The following is a 22,306-nucleotide window of genomic DNA, read 5'->3' as shown; positions in this document are numbered from 1 at the left end:
TTTGAGTAGATTACGAATCTGTAATCCGATAACAGGTCAGTGGTAGGGTTCGCATGCTACTTGGCCATGAAAGTAATAAATATAGACAGAAATTTTGGCCTACTACATAAGAAACATATAAAAACGCATCAGTCTTCACTAGCTTCTCAGAAAATTGGCCTCGAATATCGTTTCAGACATAAATTTTCAATTTGGGTTTATATATCTTACTTTGTAGCTCCTGGAGCACTACAAAATCCAGAAAATATACAATTACACAAGATTTTTTTCGTTTTTTATGGCCAAGTAGCATGCGAACTCTACCACCCACCTGTAATCTGATTGTGCACAACACGTTATTTAAGACTACCAAATTTGAGCTGAATATCTTCTGTAGAAAGGTAAAAATTAGATATCTGAAACTCGAGTAAATTATTGATACATATTTTGTTTCGAAAACTTATGGCAACTCATGAAACTCAAATGCCCGTATCTCAGTCAATTTTCAAGATACAGACCACAAATTTTGCACAGTTTCTAGTTTTTACATTTACAATAACATATAATTTTTCCAGATTTTTTTAGAAGGGGTCAATTTCCCACCCCTGGGCCACTTGACATGGAATGCTTTTTGTTAAGTAGCCCACGTACTATGGGGTTATCCTATACAGAACCGCTTCAAATTTGATATAAAGCAATTGTAATTTTTTAAAACAAATGTAATATTCTATATTTCTATAGTGTCTGGGGGGCGAACAATCGCCCTATCCACTTATTTATTTTTTTTTTATTCCGGCGTGGTTCCCCCTTGTCAGTGATGCAGGACGGAGGGTCTGACAAGGACAGCTGTCTAGTCTTTCAGATGATACGAAAACCCGAGGTCCCGTGTATATATTGGAATGCACGTAAAAGATCCCCTGGCAGTTGGAATTCGATATAAGAGTAGGCGATAGTGCCGCTGCCCGGGCAACATTTCCCTCATAGCACACTGTATGGCGTATGCCCGTCTTCATTAGCCCAGTATAGGAGCAAAACAGTAGGACGTTAAACCCCATTTCATTTCATTTCATTTATTTATTTTATATATTTATTATTCTAAGAATCAGATACATATATGACGATGGAAAAAAATCACGAATGAACTGCTTCTGAAGGATAAACCATAAAAACCAGCAAAGATTACACAATGTACACTGGTTTATTCCTAATGGGTACTTCAGGTGAAGTTAGAACTTGGCGGGTCTCATGAGTCTGTTTTGTGTGTGATAGCATAGAGTGTGAATGAATAGTGTTACTGATCTGGAGAACAACCCGTACTGTTGTGTTTACATGTACCGCTGAATTACACCATATATGTACATAGAGTAAAATGTTTGAGGAAATGAACATTCACACAGTGATGTTTATTATCATTTAGACCCCAGAAAGTCCACAAAGCGCACCTGTACAATGCTACCATTCTCGGAAAATTTGCTGAGCACACACATTAATATTTTTTCCAGCGCCAGTACAGATGGATTCAGCTATCAAAGATTTAGTTAAACTTGCGTCAACAAATAAAGTTACCTACGTCTACTTTCATTTTTCGTGATTTGTTATGGAAAAAATGTTGACTTTTGGTTAAACAGCAAATAAACATATGTAGCAGCCCTGTCATTATAACTATGATAAGTCAACAAGGAAGGCGTTAGCGATTATTATGTTGGCGGGTAAACTCGATTTAAGTTTGTTAAACTGTGGGTTCTGGCAATAGTGTGTTAATATGAATTATAATTTAGTTCAAACTAGAATATTACCCCCAGTAAAACATAATCAGTGATATCTTCCAACCAGACGTTTAACATATAGACTCTAATTTATTCACACATCCCACAATATGGTAACCTTGCACGCCTGTCAATAAACGGATGTGCTAGTCACCACACTACAATTCCAGCACAAACGAAAATGTCGCCAGCTCATTGGTTAATTACAAAAGGTATATGAGCGGGCGGTTTTTCCCGTGTATCTTTATTGGTTCTATATCGTTTACTTGTGATTATTCCCTGCATCAGTTGTTTTACTGAAAGGTAGGACAATTGTTTATATTTACTCATTTCTTACCCCTCTCTTTTATTAATTTTCTTTTAAATATTTTCTTTCTACATTTAACAAGATTTTATTTTTAAAATTACGATTGTTATATGTGTATAGATATTCAAGGAAACTTTGGGATGGCATCGTACTGGAACCATATTATTTTTTGAAGGAAATGCATATATGCGCATGTTTTTAATAGTTTGATGCTTATTGAATGTGACACTTTTATCGCTTTCTGTAACTTGTGTAAGAGTTTTCTGCTATTTATTCAATTGAATTACCTGCGTTTATTGTTCCTTCTAAGGTAAATATCAAATTTTTATTTAGAAACAAAAAAATATAAAAGCTTTTATAAATGTCACACGATACAAGTCTTTTTGTTATTTTGTTATATTTTCTCTTTGTGGATGTTTATAGCTATAATACCTAGATTCTGAATACTAATTAAATGTTAAAATAAATAATAAGGTGAAATTTACTCTGCAAAAATATCTATGTCTTAGGGACTTTTCTGGTGAACTCTGCAACCCCCTCCCCCTCTCCCTTATTGAGAGTATAACAATTTACCTTTTATTCGGTTTACTTTCTGTTGGTTGGAGTAATGTAGCCGACACCCGAATTTACAAAATTTTCTCCCGCGTCCGCAACTAATAATTTTGTATCAAAATCATATTAGATTTTATTTGTTTATAAACTCTAGCTGACTAACTTTCGTGTTAACGTCTGGATTTACCACAACATAGGCTTACTATTTACAGAATGGTACCGAAGTTACTAATCAATGTTTGTTGGGCATTCATCAAAACTTTAGTAAGAGCACCCAAACTTATGCTTTTTAAGGGTACTAAACAGGAGCGCCATGATGACTCGTTGATGGTTAATCCTATGTACATTGCGTTGTTCTAGAAACTCCATCAAAGCAGGACCAAGCAACTGTGTCGTTCAACCTGCTCCATTCTTGTCGTGAAAGCAATTTCCGACTTCAGTCGTCCGCCATGTTAATAGTCTGGCAAGTTGTTTTTTTACATTAACGTTTATGATTAAATGTATCGTAGTTTTTCAGCCCCAAAATTGTGAGGGGGTTTAGATCATTAGGCCTGGGTCTAGTGACGTGGTTTCGATCACAAGCTTGTACCGTGAAAAAGAATAAGGTGGCATGCCCTGCCTCGTGAGTTTTCTCCGGGTCATCCTTTTTCCTCCCACAGAAAAAGACTCCATACGTGCAAGGGAATTAGTTAAATTAAATTGTACTGTATGTTGACAGCCCTGAAATGCCCATCTCTCTCTCTCTCTCTCTCTCCCTCTCTCTCTCTCTCACACACACACACACACACAATCGAATCGATTGGCTTTCCATCACGATCTGTACATCAGTAAAAAGTGTTAAGGGTGTAAGGTGCATTGGGTTCAGTTTGTTTTTGTCGCTGTTTGGTCAATTCTCGTGAATGTTGTTTATATTTAGAGGTTTAATTCTTTAGTATGTTTGTTACGTAAAGGTCATTTTGGTGGTGACAAGATCGTCATATATTTACTAAACACACCAAACTTTCTCACTTACAAGTCTTAATTACGTATGTTTTTTTGTTTTTTTTCTTTGCAAGTTTGTTGCAAAAAAAAACCAAAAAAAACCCCCCAAACCCAAAACTAAAAACAGAGGCTGTAACTAGTAATGCGATCATGCAAACCTTGAACTTGCTCTAACCAGATTATTTTTTAATATACAATTATTACATTGTCTTAATAAACCTGGCCATCCTATATGGAAATGTCTGGAAACCTATCTGGGAAGACTAGACCCAGATTTCTGAAAACATATTTCTTTAACTATGAAGAAGAAAGATTGTGTGGTGATGCTGATAAACTGGGTTTCACTACGGGACTATTTTAGATAATCTCCTCTTTCAGATTATAAATGGCAATTCCTATACCTACCATTTTCTGGGAAAATGTGACTTACTTCTCCCTTAGAGTGTAACTCCCTTTGATTAGAATGTTGCCTAATTCGAATCCTTGGATCTGGATGAAGAGGCCTTTCAGTACCGTCAATACGCCCAAGATCTGTCCATATTCTATTTGATCTGATAATATCTTCAATGATTTTCGAGAATCTGTCCATATATTTTATGATTTCTGGAATCTGCGCCTATATTCTGTGATTATGTTTTACCTTGCCATATGCTCCTGTTTAGTCTATATTATTAGTACATGTATACAAGCTGTACTTAGACGAATATACATAGTGTGCTTTGTAACTTATCCCAACAAGGCCATCTGAAGATTGGCGTTTGAAGTACGTCATTGTCTATTTGATTAAATGTGTGAATTGCACTTTTTCTTAAGCTGTTCAAAGTGAATATAAATGGCCTTTGTTACGTCTTAATGTTTTAATCTGCAAGTTTAGGCTGTGCTACGTAAAAACATGTAAAATCGTTATAATATGGATGTTTAAACGTTTAGTGAAGTGCTTAATTCGTGTTATTAAAAAGGATACCTCGTCACTTAATTAAACCATACGTCACAGACGTCTGAAAACCACAGACCAGGGTTATCTAAAAACCAACTGAAAAAAATTGTATCATCTTTGAAATATGGAGTCATAAAAACATATTAGCCCGAGTCATAAAAACATATTAGCCCGACCAATTCTAATTTAAGTTACATATAACCATTCCATTTTTATAATATTTCACTTTATCATCTATATATTTTACAATTAACATCAATTTCTTTACTCAACTATTAAATTAAAAAGTATCGAGGTAAATTAGGCCTGTGTATAAAATGGTATCGTATTAGGCCTGTGTATAAAATAGTATCGTGGTATATTAGGCTTGTGTATAAAATAGTATCGTGATATATTAGGCCTGTGTATAAAATAGTATTGTGGTATATTAGGTCTGTGTATAAAATAGTATCGTGTAATATTAGGTCGGTGTCTAAATATCACACGTGATTTGAGGTAATATCAAGGATTTAGACAAATGCGGTAGATATCGAGTGAATTGTTTTCCCGCGCATCTTAGTGTACGATATTTAGCCCACAGCGGTTTATAACCCGAACCAGTTAATTCTCATTATCACCGTTTCGGATATATTTAACTTTGTGGCCGAAACCGTGCTTAATGAAGGGGGCGCAATGACTCACTTTGCTGAATAAGGGTTTTGAATGGAAGAAATCGTGTGGTTCCAATGCGGTTTTCAACGATATTGGAAGATTCCGAAGTTCATAATCATATTGCAGAAGCATTTTCAAACATACTCGTATATTGTGGCTTACATATGCCACAAATCGACTCTAGCAGGTCCCACACAGTTCAACATTTCTCGTAGAGAATACAAACAGGATCTTGTTGGATACGTAACTACGACCCTTGCCGAAACGTCGATCTACAACGCAGCACCGTACCCAATATAATCAAATGTAGTTTTCGCTTTCAGTGACACATACTTTTAATATAAAAAAAAAGTACAACAAAAATTTGCCTAGCAATAAAACAGCTTTCAGGCAAAGTTTTTGCCCTCCGTGAAACACAATAACTTCATAAAAATAGGGTCGACCTTCAAATACTCCAAGGCCAGGGTACTTGTTAATTTTGATACAGTAACTGAAAAATATAAACAGATAAAATAAACAAGTATTTAACCTATTAAGCGCTTTGTTTATCTTTTATAATCTACTGGGATTTGAAAAGAAGAAAACTGTGTAGTGGCGTGACTCTTCCAATAGATAACCATTATTTTTCCCTAGTGGCTCTTCAGCCGCTAAGATTCTTGCACGCTCTCTTTCCACAAGACGACAGCCTACGTCATATTTACACAGTTCAAACCGTTGATGACTACCAAGAAAAACAGTTGCTGGATCAAAGTGTACGATGAACACAATTCGCCTGAAAGTGTATCAAAGTGATATTTACAATTTATATTCGTTAGGACTTTAGGTTAAAATATATTTTAATAATTAAATCATTTTTTAAGTCAGCGTAGCCTAACTTTAAGTACGCGAGTACTCAAACAATATTGGCATTATTTTGAAAGGTTGATAATTAAGTTTTTTTTTTTAACTTTCGTACCAAAAATTCAGTCCTATTTCGAAAAATGTCCCTTTTCAGATTTAAGCACGCAAATCAAACTCCAAAATGTGAAGAAAAAGTTCAGTTCGAGATAAAAAAAATACTGGGTGACAATACTGAACCGTTCGTAATGATCGCAAGACTTGCTTAACGGAGTTACGTAAGTCGTAATCCATTAAAGGAATTTCAGTGTGCGATTGTGGGATTGACTTGATGGCCTCGATGATCACTTACCACCGTAACTTCCGGCAAGTATCAGGCGTTCAGACATTCTTCTCCGTGCACTTGCGCCCCCCCCCCCCACCCCAACGAAATTCATTGATCCCATTAACAATGGCATTAGTTTCTGATGCATTTTAACTAGATGATAAATGCTGTAAAATAGGGGTTCAGTATTTATAATTCGTCATCAGATTCTACACAAACTAGCAGTAGTCGAGTACCGTGGCAACAATTTAAACGCAAACCACAAACTGAGTTTATGTAAATTTTACAAAGTTTTAACATTATTCAGCCCTTATTCGTGGGGGGGGGGGGGGGGGGGGTACGGGTAGAGGAGGGTGGTTGAAAGAGATGATATCTTTTAAAATGTCGATGTCTTGTTGTCGGACCACTGGTCTATTCCTAATTTTGAGACAAATTATTTTATCTTTAAATCCGAAATTCCAGGCCAGTTGTAAGTGGACTGAAAAATCTAAGAAGAATTTATTAAATCTGAGCTCTTTGAATATTTAGTTTGTGAGAAAAAAAATAGATGATTGAATAACACATTTTGATTCCGTAGTTTATTCCTCGAACAATTGCCAGACTATAACGGACAATGCCTTTAATGATAGCAATTGTCAGAGAATTTCATTTTAATGATCCCTGGGCATACGATTACTGAATCAGGAACATCCATTAGTGGTTTTGTTTAAATGGTTGAATTATATGTTTAAATTTGTGTTTTTCGTATATTTTTGAACGGCTACAACAAGACACCTATTAGAAAAATATATTCTTGGCTAGCTGTTCACAGAATCCGTATCTAAAGGCTATGAACCTCTTCCAAAGCATCAAAGCTTAGTTGAAGACGTCAAGATTTACGGTGGCTTGTACGGCTCTTCACGCAAGGTAAGGTACCAACTAAATGAAAGCGGTACGTGCGCCCATGAAGGTTGATTTGGAATTTACATACGGGTCGTGATGTTTGCCAAGGTACATCTAATACTTACCAGCGTTAACTTGACAAACGTTTCTCGCAAAGACAAAATAAGTAAAAAAAAGCGAAACGAAATATCCATTGGAGAGAAACATAAATGATTAAGTTTAGGATTTTTTTTGTTTAAGTTCACACTAGGATGAAAGGCTGTATGTGAGAAATTGTATATTATTAGAAATGTGATGAAGTTAACTGTTTATTGTAATGTTTAACAACTTGAGAAATAGAGTCAACATATTAACAAAACGTCTACAAACAGTTGTTACAACTCATTCGGATTAGGAAAAGTAACCATAATTACATGTAAGTTAATTTAAAATATTCTGTTGTCGCCAATATGGAATCTTGTTTAATTTTTTGGATTAGTTTATCAGATTTTGTCCTAATTTTAGACCTAAATAAAGTATATTCTTCAATTAACAACGTTATTATGTCGAACACGGAACTCAAAATTTGGCATTATTTAAGAGCTAAATCTGCCTATTGACGCGCTTAACTCCATAGGTTTAGATTTTTTACACCTCCGTTGAGATTATGTACCCCCTCTCAAATGGAAAAGAGATGAAATAGGGTTTAACGTCCTACTGTTCTGCTCCGAACTGGGCTAATGAAAACGGGCATACGCCATACAGTGTGCTATGAGGGAAATTTTGCCCGGACAGCGGCACTACGGCCTACTCTTATATTGAATTCCAACTGTCAATGTGTACACGGGACCTTGGTTTTTCGACCCATCCGAACGACTAGGCAGCTGCCCTCCGTCCTGCATTACTAACAAGGAGGACCCCGCCGGAAAATCTGGATGAACTTTCTCGGCCAATGCAAGGATCGACCACCAGGCTAGCGAGCCAGCAGAAGTCGGGTGTTCGATCCCTGCATTGGAAAAACATAAGGTGGTTTCAGTACGTTTTCAACGCTTCTGACAGATTATGATGTTGAACCAGTGTCAGACATTCATCATTGCTCAATTATACTACAAAATGGACTCTAGCGTGTTCTATACGGCCCAAAAGATCTCCCCCCCCCCTCCACATCTTAAAGATGCGAATATTGTGTATTTGTGCCCTCACGGAAACTTGTTCCTCGTGCAAAACGAGCTGTCGCGGAACCGTTGGGACATTTTACAGATCTGCCCCCCCACCTCCACATACACATCTGCATTTACTCTGGTAGGTCATTAGGGGCGTTAGGACTTAGGGCTCGGGACATAACTTCTCGCATAAATCTTTGATAAACCCTAAATATGAGTCTTCATATGTATTTATAGCCAATCTGATTAAAAACGTACTGTATCTACCCATAGCAAGATGATCGCTAGTATACTATTTGAATGGCATTTAGTAATTAACACATTAAGATAAACAATTACTATCGCTATTCTCAGTCTGTCACCTATGCTGAAATTCATGGTCAATTAATGTCGTCGACACCTTGCAGGTCGACTCTCAAAAATGTTTAGTGGACACTTAAGGAGTTGAGAAAAAATGCATTCAGGTATGTCCGGACCAAATCAATATAAAAACCTCAAACACACACTGAATCCTTTAAAAAATAACTGTGCTCACTTGTTCCTGCATTTTCTGGCCAGTGGAAGGATCAGACATTAAGACGACCCCCCTCCCCCCACACAAAACAATCCGCCTACCAAATATAAAGAGGCAATGTTAAGTAAATAGTAACCTTTCAATATGTTAGAGATAAATGTGTAATCAGATGGTTACAACTATAGGGTGCAGTCTTTACATTTAGTATGCAGACCTCAGGTTACATGTATTGGTGAACTTTATCTTCAAGGTGATGACACCGACCAACTTATATTAAAGTAGTTCTAAATGCTATTAAGAGCAAGACACTAATTGCAATGATGAGAGTCATTCGGGTTAAATTGAATTAAGTGCTTGTCGATGAAGCTAGAGATCTGGTCATGGCGGTCCAACCCTTATTTTCTAATTAATGGAATAAGACTGATGAAATCCGAGGTAATCATTCTGCGATTAAAGAGGAATTAATATAATGAGCTTGCAACAAGATACACTTTTGTTTATATAGTATGTAGAATAGCCATAAACTATCCTATCCAGATGCATGCCTTCTTAGTAAAGTATATGACATGAGCATTCGTTAAAATCCTGGGAAACCATTAAAATATAAAACATCAGCTGTGTGTCAATATTGATGTGGAAGATTTTTCTCTTATTTGCGTCTTATCTAAACATCTCACGATTTAACCCCAAAACAAATCACGTTAAAGGCGCCTTCCCACGTACAAACTGGATAATTTGATGATATACTTTTACTAAAAACATATTCAAACTAATTAATCTATCACAAACTTACTTCAAATCTCCCTCAAAACATTGTATTCACGGAGAAATATCCCAAGATATAAAAATCTATTTTTTTAAGCCTTGTTTGTCATGTAACTTGATTGGGGGAAGGCCCATTTTCAGAATGTATTTGTCGTTACTTACTGTCCATTTGCCATAAATACTTTCTTGAGAATTTATCTTTAAGTGAAACATGATCTCTTAGCGACCTACGAAGATTTCCGTATAGTTCTAGTGCCAAATTATTGGCAGTCGATCTGTTTCATTTTTAAAAAAAAAAAATGTCTCTACCCCGCCTCGTGGCACCTATCACAGATTACTGTCCATGTAAGGGGTTTACCAGTCAAATCCACAAGAAGATACTAACCGTTTTAATTCCTTTTTTTGATGTGATAAAATATAAAACATACATGGATGTCATCGCAGCGCATAGAAGAGAATCGGGAGAAATAGATGTACACGTAGTACGTAGTGTATATATGTAAAATATTTAGAATAGTAGACAGTCAAAAGTTTATCTGTAAAGCTGTTGAGTTTGGTCATGAAGTTGTGAAAATATCGCAAGTGTTTGAGGATTTGAGTACAGGGTGTTAAGAAAATAGTAGCTGACATACCACCCTCTTACAGTTAAAATATGTTAAGGTGTTAAGTTATCGTGGATTTACAGTCTTAGAAAGTAAACGAAAAGTTGAACACAAGATAGTCTGGGGATTCGCCTCAATACAGCGAAAAGGCTTCTGGATTTAATTGGAGGGGAGGAAACCCACTAGACTATTATAGAAACGTTTGGGTATCTAATTAGATCCTTTTTATCGATGACTTTATGTAACAGCCTATAGTTATTAGTAATTTCAATCTTTGACTTTGTGAGGTATTTCTTATTTATTCGCATATCGTCTATTTTTACGGATAACCGCGACATTTATATCAAAATTCAAGTGCATCTTATTCTTTCTTAATCCAGTAAAACGCCTTATAAAATTTAAAATTATATATTGGTGCGTGTAAAATATATATATATATGTATTATAAAAAAAACTAGAGGTTTGTCTGTTTAGGGATATCTTTAAAGCTTAAATTTTATTTCCTATAGGAAATAATTTGGAGTTTAATTGACCTCAACCCCTGTTACTGCATGATACTGTTTACCATTTCCTTGAAATTACTAACGCGATTATATTTCAAGGATAGCTATTTTATTCTTTACAAAAATGTATGGATTGATGAAAACAATTAGACACTAACGTCAGGCACTGCTTTGATATTTTCAGTACGTTGCAATAATGGATGTTCTTCTTTTTTGGAGAATTATTTTTGCAGTGTTTTTCTATTATTTTATCTGTTTCAGCGAGTTAGTTCGTACAACCAGGTTGCAGAAGATATGGCCAGTGGTACTGGCCACAATATAAGATGGCTGGTAAGTATTGGAATTTAAATTATCATAACTTGTCCAGATGATAATTGGTATCGCAGTTTTGCTCGGTTCCAGTTTTGCTATCAAAAAAAATCAGTTATGTATTTTTTGGTCTTGAATATACGTCGTTTTTCATGAATTGCCGCACGTTAAATTTGTGCTTAAGCTAGAAAGACCAGGATATTCTCTAGAATACACCATTTACCGTCAGTTTTAGCAACTCAAACTTTTGTATTATTAGTATAAATCTTTGTTTATTTATCTGCATATTTTTTTTTCTTTTTACTAGTATGTCTATTTTTCTGTAGGTCTTCTGATATGTCAAGGATGAGGTCGCTATTTGTACGGCAGCACTCGTGGGCTGAGGTTGCCCGATTACACATTGTCATGTACGTGTCGGAATTCGGAAACGAGTAGGTGGAAATGCTGCTGCACGGGCCAAATTCTCCTCATATGTTTCATTGTTCATATGTGTATCTTGTTCACTACAAAAGTTACAGTCCATTCACTTTATTATTGATATATATTCCTTCACTTAGATTTATTTTTTATAATGTAATATTGCAGTCGGCCGTATCAGTGTGGTTATTTCTAGCTATGATTGGTGTTCTTGTATCAGCTAAAGTTTCACTGCTCTGGTTACTCAGACTTTTTAAATATGAACAGATTCATCCTGCAACATGGTAAGTTTATAAAACAATCGAACAGTATTGGTTCTTCGATTCTTCGAGTATATATTTATAGTATAATGGGTAATTGTGGTAGCCATAAACTCCATAGCCAAATATTGATTTTAAATAGAAAAGACATTTTTTTTTGAGAGAGAATGAAATCGTAGCACGGCCGGATCCTTCAAATTCCAGCGACCTACTCTTTCAACAATGACTACTTTTAAGTATGTTTTATCAATTAACATTGTAGGTATCTGATTGTCTGTATACTATTAGTACTACCACACCTGTGTAATTTGTTTTACATCATGTGGAATACACCATTTATCAGCTCAGCTAGAAAAGAAGAATTGCCCAGAGCACCACGGTTATTTATGGTAAGATCTAAATTTTAACGTCTTTACATAATGCTGTTTTGTCCATAACAGATATTGTAAATTATGTGGACAACGGGCGTATTAACGATATCAGTACTGGAATGCATGGATATTTGTGTCTGAACGAGGAACGTATTTATAAAATCTGTATTTATCAAATGAGTAATGTATTTCTATTATACAGGGTTTGATTGGGAGCATAATGGAAGGAATGTCCATCGCTATCTTTGCCGGAGAAATTTGTTTGGTGTTACCAGAACCCATATTTCTGTGTCTGCCAGCAGCTGTTTACACCATTCCTCTAATCATCAGCACCTGCAAGAATCTAAGAGTCAGTAAAACATTTTTTTTTGTTATCCCTGGGCACAGATATTAGTTCATATAAAACATTTTATTTCTAAAAAGGAGAACATGTGCCGTTTTTATTTACCAATACAGTTTTATTAGGCATGACAGTTTACATTTGTACACATTGTAGCATATTCTTTTTTTTACTAATAGACAATTTTTATATCTTAGGCAAATTCTAAACTAAAAGTCAAGCCAGCTAAGACCTCTTGTGCAACTATCAAACAGTGTGTGGGAATATTTTTCTGTAGCTTCAACATGTGGGCACCTTCCGCGATTTCTGTCATTATTTACATCTGGTCACCATTTAACATGAGTCTGCAGCAGTGTATTTCTCTACCCATCGTTCTTATGGTTCTCTCTACTGTCTGGACACCCAAAATACAGAAACTAACCGTCTGTTCTTCCAGGCATTCTAAGCGTAACCTGGTTGCATCTCTTAGTTACACTGTAATCAAGATTTGTACGATTCCAGCAACACTAGTGGGTCTCATGGCATGGAGAATAAAGGATTTCAGAGCGAATATGGGAGATTACCTTATAACTGGATTATCTGGATCGGGTGATTATCGGATCTGGTTGCCGGTTGTAATTACCTTCATGTGTGGTATAGTTGCGCTGCTGTTGACGGATGCCGCATGTAAAGTATCCTTAACAACTCCTGGTGTACGACTTCCAGCTTTGTTAACACCTATAGTGACATTTTGTGTAACAATTATTCTTTGGGGTGATGTCTCAACGGAAGCTATTTGGGAATTATCCGGTAGAGATTTTGTTACATGGTCCGCTTCAGCTCTAGCTATATGTATTTGGCTGGTTCCATTTGCAATTCCTGGAGTAGATATCATCAAAGCACCAACTGCCCTGTTGAGGCCTTTTGCTGAAAACTTTTATCACTTTAGTTGGAGTCAAATGTTTCTTGAGCAGTCATTGATACTGAACTTCAATCATAAAGGAATTGGGTCGTCGTCATCTGGTTTGGATACCGTGATCCAAAAGTCTGAAAGTAAAAGAGTTTTTATTTGTACCACCATGTTCAGAGAAAGTAAGGCTGAAATGTCCAGATACCTATTGAGCTTACAAAAGCTGCTCTCTTCTGATAAATTAATCGACATTAAGGTTGAATCTCATATTTTTCTGGATAATGCCATGGATAACGATAGTCTCAATACATACGCCTGTCAGCTTCTCACACTCCTCGTAGACACCTTTAACGTGACCCTATCCAGCTTAGTGGCCTACAGGACACCATACGGCTGCCAGATTCTATCACATCCCAACAAAAATTTTCCAGTCTACGTTCACGTAAAAGACGGGTCCAAATTCAAGGTGAAGAAGCGATGGAGTCAAGTGATGTACATGAATTATATTCTGAAATATCGCTGTTCCTTTGATGTTGACAAATTTGAGCAAGAGAAAAACGATGAAGATAAATATCCCGTCGATAGTAATAAAAACGCAGCTGTGAGACTTATTAAAAAGACGTCGTTAAGTGGCCAATTTTTTGTTCAAACTGAACCCAACAGCCCTAGCCAGCCAGATCAGATTGTTGTGACCACCACAGAGGATACTTTTGATGACACTGGAAGCGAAGGTTCATCTGCCAGTGGTTCTGATGCCTACACCGTATCCAGAGAAAGTAACGCGTCTTGTCACACAAGTGAAGGTACAGACAGTGATGATTCTGACCTTTTCCTCTTCAGAACATATCCAGGTCGTGGAAAGAACACACTATCCGTACCAGGAACACGAGGAGTCAAGAAACAGGTTTTGATGAAGAATGTCCTCGGCGCTGAATTAAACAGCATCCACGATGGAATGGAAAAACACAATCTGGTCTGGGCCAATCGCAAAACTCTGTACCTTCCAGCTTCAGATGAAATTGAACAAATGAATGTAGAAAATGCGGACACCGTATTTACATTGACCGGCAAACCCGTGGACGAACCAGTGTATATATTGGCAACAGACGCGGACACTGAGTTCAGCGCTAAGAGTGTTAGCACGTTAGTGGAGCTTTGTGAACGAGATCATTCCCTTGGTGCTGCTTGCGGTAGAACAATTCCAATCGGACGACAGAGGCCTATGGTATGGTACCAAAAATTCGAATACGCTAAAGGTAATGCCTACATATACATATTGATAAATAAAACATTGTAGAGCGCTAAGGATTATTATGGGTGAAAAATGAAATGGAAATAAAATGAAATGGGGTTTAACGTCCTACTGTTCTGCTCCGACTGGGCTAATGAAGACGGGCATACGCCATACAATGTGCTGTGAGGGACATCTTGCCCGGGCAGGGTCACTATGGATTACTCTCATATCGAATTCCAACTGCCAAGGGATATTTTACGTACAAGTCAATGTCCGAACGACTAGACATCTGTCCTTGTCAGGCCCTCCTTCCTGCACCACTGACAAGGGGAAACCCACGTTGGAAAATCCCGATGAACTCTCTCGGCCTATGCAAGGATCGAACACGCGACCTCCAGGCTAGCGAGCCAGCGTCCTACCCACTTAGCCACCGTGGCACCGCATTCGTGAAAAAATGCCTAAAATAATATGACGGACAAAAAGTGCTCTCTGATAAATGTAGATGTAGAATCTAATCTTCCGAAAACACAACAGTACATGTAGATAGTCCGTTTGATTACGTCGAGACTAGAAAATTGGATTTATCATCTATCTCATTTGTTGAGATGATCTGAGATTCGGGAAATGGTTTTGTGTATTAAATTAAGAAATGCGGTCCTTAAATTGACACTGACATAAAGCTTTTAAAATGTTTATTTTTCTTCTTCAGATTTTTGGTTAGTTAAAGCGTCACAAAATATTATTGGTTCGGTTACATGTTGTCCAGGTTGCTTCAGTTTGTATCGAGCTCGAGCTCTAGCAGATGTTTTGAATACTTTCCAAGAACCCAGTAACTCAGCTTTTGATGCTCTCGTTAAAGACCATGGTAATATACTCCTAAAATCATTCTCAAAACAAAATCTTATTTTTTGAAGCACTACCCCGACTCTTCTTCAACATCGGTGAAGAAGTTATTTTATTAACCGTTTGTTTATTTGAGTTATATACGTATCATAATCTATATTGATAAAAAATATAATGCCCTGTTTCTTATCTCAAAACGAATAACCACTGATACACATACACATAAGATATCCATGTATATATTTTTATTACCAGGTGAAGATCGTTGGTTGTGTACACTGATGATGTTACGAGGATGGAAACTAGAATACATTGATCACTGTCGAAACTCGACTCACTGTCCAGAAACATTCATGGAATTCCTTGGACAAAGACGACGATGGGTTCTCTCAGAATTATCCAATATGGTACTAATCTTCAAAAATTTGAGGAAACTTGTTCGAAGCAATATGGCATTTTCTTCTGTTTTTATCCTCTCTCTGCTGCAGATGTTTTTATGGGTTCTGATATCGCCTTCAACGACTCTTCTGGTCATGTTTGTTGCTTGTGATGCTATTTTTGGTCTGCCTTTGGTTTGGTCTGTACCAATATCCTTTATTGTTTTTGTTGCTTATTGTGTGCTGTGCTGTATTGGGTCTCCGAGGATACAGAAAATAGCAACAGGGGCGATGTTATGTCTTTCTGTCATTTTAATGATAACAGTCAGTGTGGGTTTTGTCTACTTTATGGCGATGAGTATTAAAGAAGGTATGTTCGATGCTTTCTGTTTGTAAAGGATAATTTCTAATAACGATATTTAAATATTATGGTTAATAATTTTCTTCCCCTTATTATACTCGATGCAGTCGTATGGTTAGGACATTTGATTTAAGAGCATTTCCGGGGTTTCAAAGCCACATTATCTAGTTACCTGGGCAGTACGCAAATCTGAGGTCCAGTGTGCACTTTGACAATGCATATAAATGACCCCTGTGCAATATTCCCGCCTCTTTCGTTTACACGTTTAAGCTGTGACTTAGGATACTCGGAGATATTCGTCGTATTTATGACAATACAGAGAGTTAAATATGGTGGATATATTTTCAGATGTTCGTGATGGCTATATTGAATTCCGACCTTACTTTTTGATACCGTTGTTGATAGGAGGAGTAGTCTACGCTGCTCTCATCCATCCTGGTGAATGGTTAAATCTGATTTATGGCTTGATGTACGCTTTTCTCTTTCCTGCCATGTTTATCATTCTACCTATCTATGCTGTGGCTAATATTGTGGATCAGTCCTGGGGAACACGAGAACTGGTAAGTGATCTCTGGTGGTAAATCATGAGCTGTAGGTCAATGTACTCAATAGTCAAATGTGTGACTAAAATGATTTACGATTGTGAATGAGTTTCGCATTAACTATGTTGTTTGGATTAAATTAGATTTGTTTTGTTATTGTTATTTATTTCCTCAAACAATCTGTGCAATCAATAATTCGCAAGGGTTTAAAGGTGAGCTGAAACCTTAGAAACCAACTCGCCGACTTTATTCGTCAGGAGCGGATCTAAGAATTTTGAAAAGGGGGGGGGGGGCGCCGCAAAATGAGGGCATTGACCGCGGACACGGGGCACGCCATTCCAAGAGCTATTTGGCTGATATTTTCGTCTAAGTTAGTCAGTAAACATTCGGAAATCGTTGAAAAAGAGGCTTAAAATCGAGCAAAAAAGCCAGTTGAACAATGCTACACGAAAAGTGTCAAGGCGAGCGAGTTATTGTTAAAATGTTATATTTCACTCCTTAAATACGGAATATATAAAGTTGGTACATGATGGGGAAAAAAAAGACGAATCTATTCCCTAGCCACTTCACTTGGCTAGTAACTTGTACTGTGTATACTGTCCACACATGAAACAATACTACATCAAGTTGCACTCATGCGCGTCAGTGATGGGCATGAGTGTATACGCCGCCGATTCCACAAGATGCTATCATTGATGTCTATCTATAGTCACTCTATAGGATTATGGCACCGTCAGCTAAACTACAAGAATTCGTTTGAAAGTGGAAACATTAATTAGACCAGACTGGTGTGTTTGAGTCGATGGTTTGAGTCATTTCATTTGGGATCCCTGCAACGGGTTGGGAACGGATATATTCGGGTCTGAGAAAAGGCACTTTCAGCAGTAAAAAAGGCCACTGTTCGTTGCCACGTAAAAAACACAGATCGAACCCGTAACTTGCCGCCAGACAACAAACATAGTTATTAACTATCGTGCCTAAAATTTAATATATGTGGTGGTTTCTGATAAATAAATAAATAAATAAATAAATAAATATGTATTGGTTTTTTTTTGTCAACATTGCCTTTTAATTGTTTATCTCCAGCCAAAGAAATCAGAGAAACCCAATAAAAAGAACAACTTCAATAGTATTGAAGAGCTGGGTGAGTTACTCTTAACGATATTGGTTATATAAGAGGCCATTGGTATTTAATGGATGATAATTTCCTTTAAGGCACAACAAGCTAGATCGTTTAGATAATCCTAAAAGTCAAAACTATAGTTTAATGTAAAAATACTGTTGTTGTTATGTAATTAAGCAAGCACGCCCCGGTTCATGAATGGAGTGGGATGTACTTAGGCAGTAGAATTATTATTACTCTGTTTGTCTAAGACAGATACAAATGCCAGTTATGTCATAGATAAATCCATAGGGTTAGGGTTGAAATTGAAAAGTGTTTCACGCATAAACAGTCATATGTCGAATAATTTTAATCAGATTTTTGTGGAATCGGAGTAAAGTGTATATTATAATAAACACAGCTTCAAGTATATACCATTTTTATATGGTCATTTTATGTTTTCTTTAAAATGGTCATAACCTAAATTAGAATTAGTCGATGTGAATATTTTTTATGATATAAATGTTTTTAATAAAGTATGGTTTTAAACTCTATTCTTAAACTTTATTCTGGCATACTGGGGCTATAATAGATCGCAAACTTCGTATAAGGCTTGACTTAACAATAATTGTAATGGACAGTTCAGAAATCATCCACTGTTTATTTTGTAGGAATTTCTTTTAAAGGCCTAAATTTGAATGTTGTGGTGATTATACGGGAATTGACTTCGGTGTTTTGTTGTCTAAGTACATTTAGATTGGAAATGATTTGGCATATCGGTGGTGTTGAAATTAGATTATATGCCCAAGTAGAAGAATATATAGATGTTTATACCTCGAATTACAAGTTCTACATAATTTTTTGGTAGTTTTCGAAGAAGTGAACATCTTTGTTAAGTACTATAAATGTATTTTAAATATGACATTGTTCTAAATTTAATACATTAATTAATACATGAATATTTCAGTTGATGATAACGGGGAGAGCGATGTAACGATAATTAGACCCAAAAATCTTCAAACTATGGCAGAAACTGGCTCTACTGAATTGAAGGAAGAAAGTCTTTTTTGGGAGAAACTACAGAACACCGTTCTCGGTACTGACGTAAACCAAGGCAAGGATAAGGAAACGTTGCAGCGTCGTCTTTTCGTTTTACGTAATCGATGTGTTTTTGCAATGGTTCTTCTAAACACATTTTGGTTTTCGATATTAACCACAATTTATGTGTTAATAGACACTGATGTTATTTGCTATATTTTGGCGGGAATTTTTAGTTTTTCGCTTCTGGTACAACTTGTTGGTATGACATCATACAGATTGGACAATGCTTTAAGACGTTATGTTTTAAGAAAACTTTGTTCGTCACAACCAACGTGGATAAAAGCAAGACACTGAAGGGAGTCGTGCTTACAAAAACAATTTGGTGTCTCTAACTTTCATTTTGATTCGTTTCAAAATGGATCCATCTAAATGGTGGAAAAGTGCGTTGAACGTAACGTATGCGTAAACGCACAGAATGGTGATGATGAAGTCTCAGACTGGGCAATCAAAACTGTGATTAGGGAGTGACGTGTTGTGATTCTATACGTGTAGTTTAGAGAAAATATTACACAACTTGAATGTTTTTAGTTCTATGAATGGCTAGCTTGTGGATTTTGATAGAAAGAAAAATAAGCTGTCTCCTGGAAGATTAAGATAAATTCGTCAAAAATAATGTATATCTAGTCTATAATATATTAATTTAATTTCTTGTAAATGTCGTACTCCTTACTTAATATTTAAGAGTAGCCTGGCTCCATAAATAGAAATGTCTTCCAGACTTATATTATTATGGGTCAAATATAGATCACATTTTAGCTGCACATTAATAATGTAACGTTCCGGGTCATTTTAGCTTAAGTAAAACCAGTGACATAAATATCGTTAGGCCAATACACAACGGCGCTTTAGGGTGGTTTTGCCGATAGCGCGAGTCGCGATTTTCATTTGGTCGACTACATAAAGGCAATATAGCAATGGCGACTGGTCATTTTTCAGTCCTGGTCCACTAGAAAATGAACAAGAAAATGAAAAATGACGCGCAAATAACTGGCCACGTGACACTTATGAGGAAGGTCTAGTGCAAATGACAAAACAAATAAATATGAAAATATCTGCCACAAAATTCCACCGCTGGCGATCTTGTTGGCTGCGTGATGCCGCTTGCTGTATTGTTCACACATGGTTCTTCCACCAGTGCCTTCTTGCCTTGGGGTTATATGTCAAATTTAATAGTTAAATTACATGCATAATTGGCCATCTATGACTTACAAAATAACTACTGTTAAAAATGGATGGAATTAAAAGTTAGAAGCCGTGTTAGTAAACTTTACACCACATAGCTAATATTTTTAAAATGTAACGCTTTGCAAGTGTGACCCAAATGAAAGAGCTACACCCAACAGGTGTTTACAACCGCCGATTTCATGACTACTGAACTACTGAATAGTTGTAATTGTAGACGTTACAGGGTGTTTTGGGTGAACTACACCCCTATCAAATGGTGTAATTAGTATTGGGGAATAAATCCTAAACCATAGTGTCAATATTACATCGTTTACTGGGTTGCAAAAGTGTAATCCGTATGCACAACTACTGAACACCTCAATGGGTGTAATTGTAGTCGTTAATGGTTGTTTTGGGTGAGCTATCCCCCCCCCCCACCTCTCCAGGGGTGTATACTGCATTTACATCAACAGGTGTAATTATTATTAGGGAAGTATTCCTCTTAATAAGACGGTGTCGATTTTACACCGTAGGTTGAGTCGCAATAGTCTTTGTATACTGCAGTTTGGGTGTTTTTGTAAAATATGGCATTAACGACATCAGTAACACAGGTATAACTAGTTTTCAAGTGTTTTACTCTTAAAGAATACAAGTCTTCCAAAATATTATCATGTATTATAATCTAAATTTCTTTTCTTTTTCGCGTGTAAATTTGTAAAATGTTCCATAATATTACCGCGTAATATATCTTAATTAATTATTCTTAATCGGTATGACCACATTATTCACTATGTCGTAATGATATGTGTATTGATTTTTCATCAAGATTTATATTCATTGTAAATTTATACAGATTGTCTAATTGGTGAACATCAGATACATTTGAATCAGTCTGGTGGATATTTGTAAATTTAGAGTCGTTTTCAAATAATTCGAATTGTTTTCAATAAAAAAAATACACCAGCATGGGCGTAATAATTAATATGGAAGTGTTAATTATAATACACATGTATTGAGGTGTAAACTATTTAAGTGTATAATTACGCTGCTTGAGTGAAACGTGGTGTATTAGTTTACACCACTAAATGTGAGACGTTACACTACTAGTTGCCACCTGAATTAAGTGTAATGTTATATACTATTTTGAATGTAACACTCCTCCCAATAAGGTGTTATCGGTTTACACTATTACAGGTTTGGAGTTACCCTATTTTAGGTGGCAACTAGTTGCCATCGGCATGGTGTAAACTACCTTATTATTTTTAAGTGTAGGCTACATAATATACTTCCGAAAGCGAGCTTTATATAACATATAGTGGTTAATTGGTGGCACTGCACAATATAAATCTTTCAACTATTTTCCAATGTTCACGTGGTTGCTTTTATTTGTATATTTTACTATCCTTTATAATAATAGCGTATGTAAATTTGTATATATATAACTATGTATAACATAAACACAGATTGTTATTAGTAGATTAATAATATAACAGTTAAAAAAGTTTCCATTTTTTGTTTGTTGTAGTAATTCTTGTTATTGTTTTTATAAACGAACTTTCCCCAATTAATAACACGTTTTACTATGGTGGCTGATTGGTATCATGTCGTGATGTCGTGGTGTCGCCCTTCATAAGGCGACAACCCGACATCACGACATTATAACCCGACACCACGACAACTCGACATCACGACATTTTTAACCCGACACTACGACATTTTCACCCGACACCACGACATTAAGAATGTCGAATTGTCGCGTAAAAATGTCGTATTGTCGCGTAAAGATGTCGGGTTGTCGTGATGTCGGGTTGTCGACTTTATTTATCAATGTTGAAGCGGCCATGAATAATAGAGTGCTGTCCCTTGCCGAGATCAAGTCAGCCCTCACTATCTCATCCTTCACTAAGAATACTTACCCTTCACTAACTGAAGGGGCGGGGGGGTCGAATAGCCGAATGGTTAGCACGTGCGCGCTGCGCTGTATCATACGGTGGCGGGGTTTCGAATCCCCGGTTGTACGTGACAAGGAGTAGGGTCACCTGTCCAACCTCGTGGGTTTTCTCCGGGTCCTCCGGTTTCCTCCCACTGCTAAAGACCCCTACGCGCAAGCGAATTATTGAAATAAAATTGAACCATGTGTTAGTCCCGAAATGACCTAGTTTGTGTCGAGTGGACGTTGAACCCATCTCTCTCTCTCTCTCTCTCTCTCTCTCTCTCTCACACACACACACACTAACTGCGAATCAAGCTGGC

The 22,306-nt window shown here is 36.6% G+C and overlaps 1 protein-coding gene across 4 annotated transcripts; it reads left to right on the top strand.

Annotated features, from left to right (window-relative positions):
- The first annotated feature begins 1,955 nt into the window (after window positions 1–1,955).
- Window positions 1,956–21,557, top strand: LOC126823428 (uncharacterized). Of its 4 annotated transcripts, none has more exons than XM_050552267.2 (11): window positions 1,956–2,048; window positions 11,005–11,073; window positions 11,638–11,753; window positions 11,992–12,118; window positions 12,303–12,449; window positions 12,638–14,585; window positions 15,273–15,428; window positions 15,662–16,153; window positions 16,493–16,704; window positions 17,773–17,830; window positions 18,756–21,557. In XM_050552267.2, the coding sequence occupies exons 2-11, from the start codon at window positions 11,038–11,040 to the stop codon at window positions 19,181–19,183; spliced, it is 3,720 nt and encodes a 1,239-aa protein (XP_050408224.2). In that variant the 5' UTR covers window positions 1,956–2,048; window positions 11,005–11,037; the 3' UTR covers window positions 19,184–21,557. The 4 variants fall into 4 exon arrangements, with proteins under 4 accessions (XP_050408224.2, XP_050408225.2, XP_050408226.2 ...); XM_050552268.2 differs by lacking the exon at window positions 1,956–2,048 and adding an exon at window positions 7,527–7,632; XM_050552269.2 differs by lacking the exon at window positions 1,956–2,048 and adding an exon at window positions 10,311–10,446.
- Window positions 21,558–22,306: the final 749 nt, after the last annotated feature.

This window comes from Patella vulgata, chromosome 6 (genome assembly GCF_932274485.2).
Source record: "Patella vulgata chromosome 6, xgPatVulg1.2, whole genome shotgun sequence".
NCBI lineage: Eukaryota > Metazoa > Mollusca > Gastropoda > Patellidae > Patella > Patella vulgata.
The sequence above is the reverse complement of the archived record's forward strand: the minus strand, read 5'-3'. Positions and strand labels throughout refer to the sequence as shown.